The sequence below is a fragment of the Apium graveolens genome, chromosome 4 (genome assembly GCF_009905375.1).
Source record: "Apium graveolens cultivar Ventura chromosome 4, ASM990537v1, whole genome shotgun sequence".
NCBI classification, from domain to species: Eukaryota; Viridiplantae; Streptophyta; class Magnoliopsida; order Apiales; family Apiaceae; genus Apium; species Apium graveolens.
Genome location: NC_133650.1, coordinates 78,619,675 through 78,628,127, shown reverse-complemented (window position 1 = coordinate 78,628,127; position 8,453 = coordinate 78,619,675). Strand labels below are relative to the sequence as shown.

Below are 8,453 nucleotides of genomic sequence, written 5' to 3'. Positions count from 1 at the left end.
ATTTCGAGACATCTTGTAGTTTTGTTAAAATAAGGGGGAGACATCATTTTAAACTATGTACAACACATGTACTCTTTTTCCTTCACTGGAGTTTTTCCCACCGGGTTTTTCCTAGTAAAGGTTTTAACGAGGCATGATGTAAGTACGTGTCATCCAAAGGGGAGTGTTATGTATAGTTTGGATGACTCTTATGTTTTCCCACCTTTTGTATTTCTTCATTAATAGCCAAACTTTTGGATTTTCACTATTTTTGTAACTTAATTTACAGGCCTATATATAGAGCCATTTGTGTAAGATTGAGATACACAACAAAATGATAATGCAATTCTTTCTTCTCCCTCTTTCTTATACTCTTTGAGCTAGTTATATTATAGTTATTTTCATAACAAGTTTTACATTATTTTTTATAAATATTTTATTTGGTGTAAGTTTTAGGTTAAGTTTCAAAATAATTAATAGAGCATTTCGTTTATTAATAAAATATAAGGGTTAAATATCAAATAGGTCACTTACTGCGTCCAAATATATCAAATGAGTCACTGATTACAAAACTGACTCAAATGAGTTACTCATTTAAAAAATTTGTATCAAAAATATCACTATATCGTTAGTCAAAATTCTTAAAAGTATTATATATTGAGTTTCATAGATTTTTATGAATGATATTACATCCAAATAAAAGGTTCCGAATTCTACTATTTTAGATAATATTATTAGATTTTTAAAATTTTATCAATTATTTATTTTTAATTTTTTGATTGTTTTATTCGATTTAAATAATAATAAATAGTAGATAAATTTTTATAAATTTAAAAATATTATCTAAAATACTAGAACTCAAAATCTTTCATTTGGATATAATATTATTCATAAAAAATGTGTGAAACTTAATATATAATACTTTTAAGAATTTCGATTAACGATATAGTGATATTTTTTATACAAATTTTTAAATGAGTGACTCATTTGAGTCAATTTTGTAATCAATGACTCACTTGATACATTTGGACGCACTAAGGCACCTACTTGATATTTAACCCTAAAATATAATTTATTTATTTCTATATTAAAATTATATTCTGCTATGTTGTGTCAAAACAATTATAATAGGAAATTGGAAAAGGCCTCCATTATGTTACGAGCTGGAACTCGTCTTACTTTCAGTACAGTGTGATTCTGGTGGGAAAATAACGTCAATATCGGGTTGAAGTTGCTCTTGGAATACTGAAATCTTCAAGAGATCGACTCTATCAAATCGTATCCTATTTACCAAAACTGGACATCTGGATCACAAGAAACTGATGAACCAAGAGATATCTCTACGTAACCGAACCTCCGTGACGACATATCCAACCAATTGCCTCTTTACTTTTCTTGTATTTCTCTCTTCTTCTCTATACATATATATATAAATATAAATACATGTTTGCATATATAGAAATAATATTGAAAATGATTTGCTTCTCAAAGTTGTTTTAGTGATTATCTGAGTGTCCCATTATAGTTATAAAAAAAAAAGCAGCACATAACTAAACTTTGCTTTTCACGATTGCTCTAGCCTAGTACTAATGTACTACAAACGCAAATGCATTTAGTATTTAAGTTTCGTGTGCTATTTGTGTTTATCCCTTTTATGGGAAGAGGAACTGAAATTTTTGCACAACACATAATCATTTCTTATCTTCCTCTTCTTCTTCTTCATCTTCTATACTATTTAGTTAAACCTGCAGTTTTATCTGGACATATGTTTACGTAAATTATGGTGAAAAGGGGACTAACCAAGCCATGTATTCTTCTCATAGGTAACTCTAAACGAATGTGATTTGATATAAACTGCAACTAAGTTTGTACTTAACTAATATGATTATAAATATGTACTTATGCAGTGATTGCTGGTTTAGAGAGGTTTGCGTTTAAAGGAGTAGCATCGAATTTGGTGACATATTTAACAGATGTAATGAAGATGAGCAATTCATCAGCTGCTCGGACTGTGAATAGCTGGTGTGGTTTCACTTCTATGTTGCCTCTCTTGGTTGCACCGTTCGTGGATTCTTATTGGGATCGTTATTCCACTATTTTAACTTCTTCTTCAATCTATGCTTTGGTGAGTAACATTGTTTTTCGTTTGATTTTTCTAAGTATTTTTTTAATGCATGTTTGTCGAGCATCTACAATACTTAGTACAGCGATGTAATTAATAAGTCTTTAGAAATTATTACGGCACTTTATCTGTCTACAAAGCAACTGATGATTCAAGTTTTAGCCATGCACAATAGCCTTCCTTGAGAGCGCAGCTCGGAATTTCAAGAAAAAATGTCAAGAAACTTCAGACATTTCGTTTAAACTTATATTTTGAAAATATATACATGTGAATTTTTACCACCCGGAAGGAGCTAGCACTTGTGAAAGATGAATTTCCACTGTTATATTAGAGGTGGATTTCAAGTCATCATGCACTCTTAGTGTCTTTTTAGTAGTTTGATGTGAAGTTTATCGTATTTATCAACTAAACTTGAACTTATTTAGAACGAATACGCGTGACAAATTACCAATAATATTAAGTTACTGAATATGTTCTGTAGTTTGTGCAACAAAATTATTGCAACTTTGTCTATGTAGGACTCCAAAATGTTCATTCTGCTGGGTTTTTTCCAATTTCAGGGACTTTTGGCCTTAACTTCAACAGCACTGGATTGGCCATGGTCACACTCAGATGGAAATAGGTCTTCTTTGTCTCTGTTTTGGTCCCTGTACATGATTTCACTAGGCCAAGGCGGATACAATCCGTCTTTACAGGCCTTTGGAGCAGATCAACTAAATATCGAAGATGAACTGCCAAGCACTAAAGCTGATGAAGATGAGAATTCTGAGAAGAAAAGTTTATTTTTCCAATGGTGGTACTTCGGTATTTGTATAGGCAGCCTTATGGGAATTTCTCTCCTGGCATATATTCAAGATACGTTAGGATGGGGACTAGGATTCGCCATCCCCACTATTGCTATGGTCACTTCTATAATACTATTTTCTTGCGGGACTAAATTTTACGCTTATAAGCAAGCCAACACTGTCGATATGAAATTTATTAGCAAAGTTTTCCTGAATGTCAAAGCTACTGCTTTGAGAATGATCGGAATGAGAAAGAGGGGAATTATTTTGTCAAATAGCAATTCTGATGTGATTGAACTAGAGTAAGTAGCATGCTGTAACTCTTCATATTGCCATTTGCCTGATAATTCAGAATGTTTTTAAAGCCATAAATAATGAGACTAATCACATGTTTCGTATGTAGGCTTCAAGAAAAGCCACTCTGTCAAGAAGAACAAGTTAAAACTGAGGGCTTGGAAGAGACTCCAAAGAATGGTTACTATTTGCTTGAAATTGCTAAAGTTATGCTAAGACTGCTGCCTATTTGGACAATGCTTTTGATGTTTGCCGTAATTTTTCAGCAGCCTCCGACATTTTTCACTAAGCAAGGCATGACCATGAAGAGGAACATTGGCAGCCATTTCAAGATTCCACCAGCAACACTCCAGAGTGCAATAACATTATCGATCATTTTCCTGATGCCTTTGTACGATGCATTCTTTATTCCATTTGCACGGTTCATCACCCGAAACGAGAAAGGTATTAATGTGATGCAGAGGATGGGAATTGGAATGTTTCTATCAGTTATAGCCATGATACTAGCAGCACTGGTCGAGACCAAGAGGCTCGAACTTAGTAAGAAGCTTACAGTTTCGAGCTCAAAATCAGAAACTGTGGACTTAAGTATCTTTTGGTTACTACCACAGTACATAATTTTGGGAATTTCCGATATTTTTACAGTGGTTGGTATGCAAGAATTTTTCTACTCTGAAGTGCCAGTAAGTATGAGAACAATGGGAATTGCTTTATACACTAGTGTTTTTGGTGTGGGAAGTTTTTTAAGTGCTTTACTCATATCGTTGGTGGAGCATGTTACAAGTTCAAATGGTGGAAAGCAGGGTTGGTTTTCTGATGACATGGGAGAATCAAGATTAGACAAATATTACTGGCTTTTAGCTTTGTCTAGTGCAGTGAGTTTGATGATGTATATTGTGCTTTGTAAGTTTTTTAAGAGTAGGACATGAATGTTTGTGTAACAAGATAGGTGAGGTTGAGTAACTTAGCAAAGATTGTTGTGGTGCAAGGAAATTTGTTATTTGGTTTCTCGACAGTCCATACATTTTATTCGGTTCATTGCTCTATCTATTTCCCGGGGAATAGCACAAGAATAATTAAGAGAGGGGCTTAAATTTGACTCTAAAATATGTGGACTGCACTTACAAAATATAATATAAATGCTCATTTTGCAATTGATGAAATTGTTCCAAGAAACAAGTGCTCCTGGAGGTTAGAAAGAGAGATTCTTTGATAATTTAAGATGTATAGAGTCAAATTAACACCTTGCTCATTGTAGTTACTTAAATTTTATATCAACTAACAAGCATTGAGAGATGATCCAATAGCTGATATTTCAATCTTCCGTTGGCCTTGGGCTGCTTCACATTAATTTTGTTCTTCTACTTGTTATACTTGTAACAAAGTGTTAAGTCTAACAGTCTCACCTTCATATCTCACTTATCATGTGAGTTGAGGATAAGAATGATGATATATCCACACATAAACATAAAAGCAATGAACAACTCCAAAAGCCTAAACTAAAAGCAAAAAACAACCACATAACTGACTACTGAGAATCTGCCTACTCTCTGTGCGCAAAAAAATTACTTACATAAAACGTGAGATACACATCATAGGCATTTCACATGCATTCCTTATCCAAGGATACAAAATAAAACAAGACTTAATAGAATTATAAATATAAGGTAAAAATAAAAAATCAAACTTAATGAAATCACAAAATATATAAAAAACTATAAAATATACATTTAGGAATAAAAATAAATATAAATTATAACATAAATATAAATAAATAAGTAAAACCAAAAGTTGGTGGTAGTAAAAATTTTTAAAATTAATACTTGTATATCACGTGTTTCGCTTATTAATAAAGACTATTATTAAATATTAGCAATGCAGCAAATTAGCCAACAAGTCAGGATAATTAGACTTTAAATGGAAAAGATACTATATTATTTTTGCTAAATGAAAAGAAAAGATACTATATTAAATTTACACATTAATTTTATTTTATTAAATTTGGTTTTATTTTTATTTAACCTTTTTTCCTTTAACCTTTGTGTTCCTAATCCCTTATGTATTATGTATTTTTAATTCAATATATTAAACATTTTGGTTTCATCAACTTTTGATTTCTTACTTTTTTGAATTTCATTATAACTCTAAATGTATAATTTTTATTCTTCTTTTACTTCTATATGACTTATAAACTTATATGTATTATTTTACCCGTTTTTTAATTATTATTCTTATATTAATTTCAACTCGATAATCTTATTTCACATATGACTCAATAATATATTTTAATAAAATAATAAAAATTTTAAAATCATATAATAATTATAATCTTTTTATTATAATAAAATGTAAATATTATACTCAATAATTTGGGTTGGCCGGATTGAGTTTTCGTAAAAGTTAAAAATTTTGTCTTATAATTTTCAAAAATTATTTAAATAAATTAAATAGGTTCGCACTATATATATTAAAAAAGGAAATCAAATAAATGAGGAGCATGTGTGTCAAGACGCATGTGACATGTGTGGGGGCCAAATATATAGTGTCGTGAGTCGTGAGCAAAGCAAAAAGCAAAATATATAGTGTAGTGAGCAAAGCAAGAGGCTTAACTCTCGTATCTAGTGAAAAATGAAGAGAATGGCGATTAGGAGTGCAATGATACCAGTGATGTTATTGTTCTTGTGCTTATTTCAAGGTAGTAGTGTACAAGGACGTTATCTGCTAGTATCTTCTAATAAGTCTCCACGACCCAGCCCCGATGATGCTGCTCATTTCGCTCGCTGGCTCGTCTCTCATAGTTCTTGGGGTGTTCTCAGGTATCCTTGGTTAATCATATGCCCGACTTCTCATTTTATGTTTGAATGTTACCACATATTTGTGGTGGTTAATTAGCAAAGCCACAAGGTTACTCTCATGATTAAGCTGAATTTCATTCAGAGTCCTAACTAGCTAGTATTGATGTAGTGAAGCTATTGTTCATCTCATGTAAGATAACTCATGTGTTGTAAGTTTTTTTTATGAAAATTTGTAATTGCTTTTTTTCTGAGAAGAAGCTAAGAAACTTGGTGTTTTTATGACTTTGCAGCACAATTGGAAGTAATTTGGGAGGAGCGCCTTTTGGGTATGTTTTTGATATTTTCCCTACTTTGGTTTTGTCTATACATTACTTTCTTCAATCTTCGCATCATTCTTATTACTCATACCAAGAATATTAATCTGACATAACAAGTTTTACTCGTGCTAATCATGCATCTATGCTGTCATGTCATTGTCAAAATTATTGCAGAATGAAATTTAGAGCTCCTTGCAGTTTTTATCTGTATCAAATTAATTTGATCTTTTCACCTTCACATACAAGCAAGACTTGAGATCACATATACTATAGTTGTTCAATCATCAAAATTCTTCACTAATTAGTTTTATCTCGATAAATGAATATCCTTGTCACTGGAGAATTATATTCATTTATCCAGATTATTCATTAATTGGGGTTAAACGTACACTGTCCTATGTTATTATCCCAAATATAAACATTTTATGAGGTTATATATCTATCAGAGGTTCGGTTCTATAATATTAAATTGTCATCCTATTATTAGCAATAAAGGGAGTTGTTTTTCTGTCACAGATAGTAGTGATCTGAATTTGATGCAGGAACGTAGTTTCGTTTAGTGATGGGAAGCCTGAAGAAGGCAAGGGCATCCCTTACTTTTACTTAACTACCCTGGATCCAACAGCTAGAGATGCATTGAAGGACCAGAGATCTTCTTTCACATTAAGTGAATATTCTATCGGAACTTGTGGAAAGACAGACCCTGAGAACCCTACTTGTGCTAAAATTACACTTACAGGAAAGGTAAATATCCTCCTCTACTAACACTTGATCTTGTAAGCCTCATGCATATTGGTTGGCCGGATCATTTTTGGTAATAAAACCTGAGAGCAAGTTGTGTTAAATACGAGAGTTATATCTGAATACCAAGTCAGTGGTGAATTGAGCTAACACTTAGTTGCTTGAATGTGATATGTTAATCAGTTGAAGCTAGTGGATGGCAAATCCAGTGAGGCGGAATTTGCTCAAACTGCCTTATTCTCCAAGCATCCAGAAATGAAAGGTAATCTGGACAACTTATATTGTTAGCCGTGCTCTTTTTTCCACTAGTGATCAATTGCAGAAAATTGAATATGGTCAGCTATAACTCAAGAGTACCAGTCTTCTTGAGTTGTCCTTAATGCAGAAATATAGAATTGACCGTGTGATAATTAGCTTCTTATTTGATGGTTGGCACATTGCAGATTGGCCGAAGAGTCACAACTTTCAGATCTTCAAACTAGAAATTGATGATATATTTATGATTAACTGGTTTGGCGGTCCAAAACCTTTGACAGTGGATCAATACCTTCATGCCTAAGGGTGGCTGTACGCGGCAATAGCCATGCTTCAAATATCAGAGAAATTTAGTATAATCCACACAGAATGTATGATTGTCTCCATGAAAATGAACTAATGAATAAACATACATTAGTCTTATAAGTGACTCCTCAGGTTTTATAATCTGTCTACAACTGTACAACAAAGAGTATTCTGGTTTTCACCATCACAGTGACTGTAAGAAATTACTCTTTGGATCTGATGTACCGGTAGTTTGGTTAAGTAACTGATGACCTAAATATGAGTCATGTTTACCTGAGGAACAATACTCTTTAATACTTATTTTTCTAACATATTTATCTGTGTATCATTTTCATATAAGACATTACTAAATTGTATAAATTATACAATGTTTCCAATATATGTCATTAAAAAAAATATATATATTCGTGTCGTGTTATATAATAGTATTCTACGTTTGAAATGAAACAAATAAACTTAATATGTAGAATGTCGTTGATAAAAAATTAAAAACTAACATATATGTTGAATACAGAGTTGACCAAAAATTTTGAGTTTTATTTAAATAAACTATATAATTGGTCTATATTATTACTGAGTTCTCTACTAACTTACAATTAACTTACTCAATTTAAAAAGATAAAAAATGAATAACTGAATTCAGAATTACTTGAAATCATAATATAAAATAATATAAAATTTACACTACTATTAATATAAAAGTTGATTTTAATGAAAAATGCTAGCTTTTTGAAATTTAACGTATGTATGTTTGAAAAAATGTTAGTTTTTTTTACACTACTCTTAACAAAATAAGATTAAGTTATATGTGTTTATGTTAGCATATGAATTATAGTATGTTACATTTCTTAGGAAATTA

At 31.5% G+C, this 8,453-nt stretch overlaps 2 protein-coding genes across 2 annotated transcripts; both read left to right on the top strand.

Moving 5' to 3' along the window:
- Positions 1 to 1,514: 1,514 nt before the first annotated feature.
- Positions 1,515 to 4,218, top strand: LOC141718091 (protein NRT1/ PTR FAMILY 5.9). Its single transcript, XM_074520455.1, has 4 exons — positions 1,515 to 1,802; positions 1,887 to 2,104; positions 2,662 to 3,188; positions 3,290 to 4,218. The coding sequence occupies exons 1-4, from the start codon at positions 1,760 to 1,762 to the stop codon at positions 4,107 to 4,109; spliced, it is 1,608 nt and encodes a 535-aa protein (XP_074376556.1). The 5' UTR covers positions 1,515 to 1,759; the 3' UTR covers positions 4,110 to 4,218.
- Positions 4,219 to 5,748: 1,530 nt separating this feature from the next.
- LOC141718092 (uncharacterized) lies at positions 5,749 to 7,971 on the top strand. The gene is made up of 5 exons (XM_074520456.1): positions 5,749 to 5,996; positions 6,266 to 6,301; positions 6,835 to 7,036; positions 7,217 to 7,295; positions 7,477 to 7,971. The coding sequence occupies exons 1-5, from the start codon at positions 5,809 to 5,811 to the stop codon at positions 7,590 to 7,592; spliced, it is 621 nt and encodes a 206-aa protein (XP_074376557.1). The 5' UTR covers positions 5,749 to 5,808; the 3' UTR covers positions 7,593 to 7,971.
- Positions 7,972 to 8,453: the final 482 nt, after the last annotated feature.

Bases quoted from the DNA above. Each gene is read 5' to 3' on its own strand.
- LOC141718091 (XM_074520455.1), top strand. From the start codon at position 1,760: ATGGTGAAAAGGGGACTAACCAAGCCATGTATTCTTCTCATAG. The intron at 2,105-2,661 runs GTGAGTAACATT...TTCCAATTTCAG, and splicing joins CTTCTTCAATCTATGCTTTG to GGACTTTTGGCCTTAACTTC. The intron at 3,189-3,289 runs GTAAGTAGCATG...TTTCGTATGTAG, and splicing joins TCTGATGTGATTGAACTAGA to GCTTCAAGAAAAGCCACTCT.
- LOC141718092 (XM_074520456.1), top strand. From the start codon at position 5,809: ATGAAGAGAATGGCGATTAGGAGTGCAATGATACCAGTGATGTTATTG. The intron at 6,302-6,834 runs GTATGTTTTTGA...AATTTGATGCAG, and splicing joins TTGGGAGGAGCGCCTTTTGG to GAACGTAGTTTCGTTTAGTG. The intron at 7,037-7,216 runs GTAAATATCCTC...TATGTTAATCAG, and splicing joins AAATTACACTTACAGGAAAG to TTGAAGCTAGTGGATGGCAA.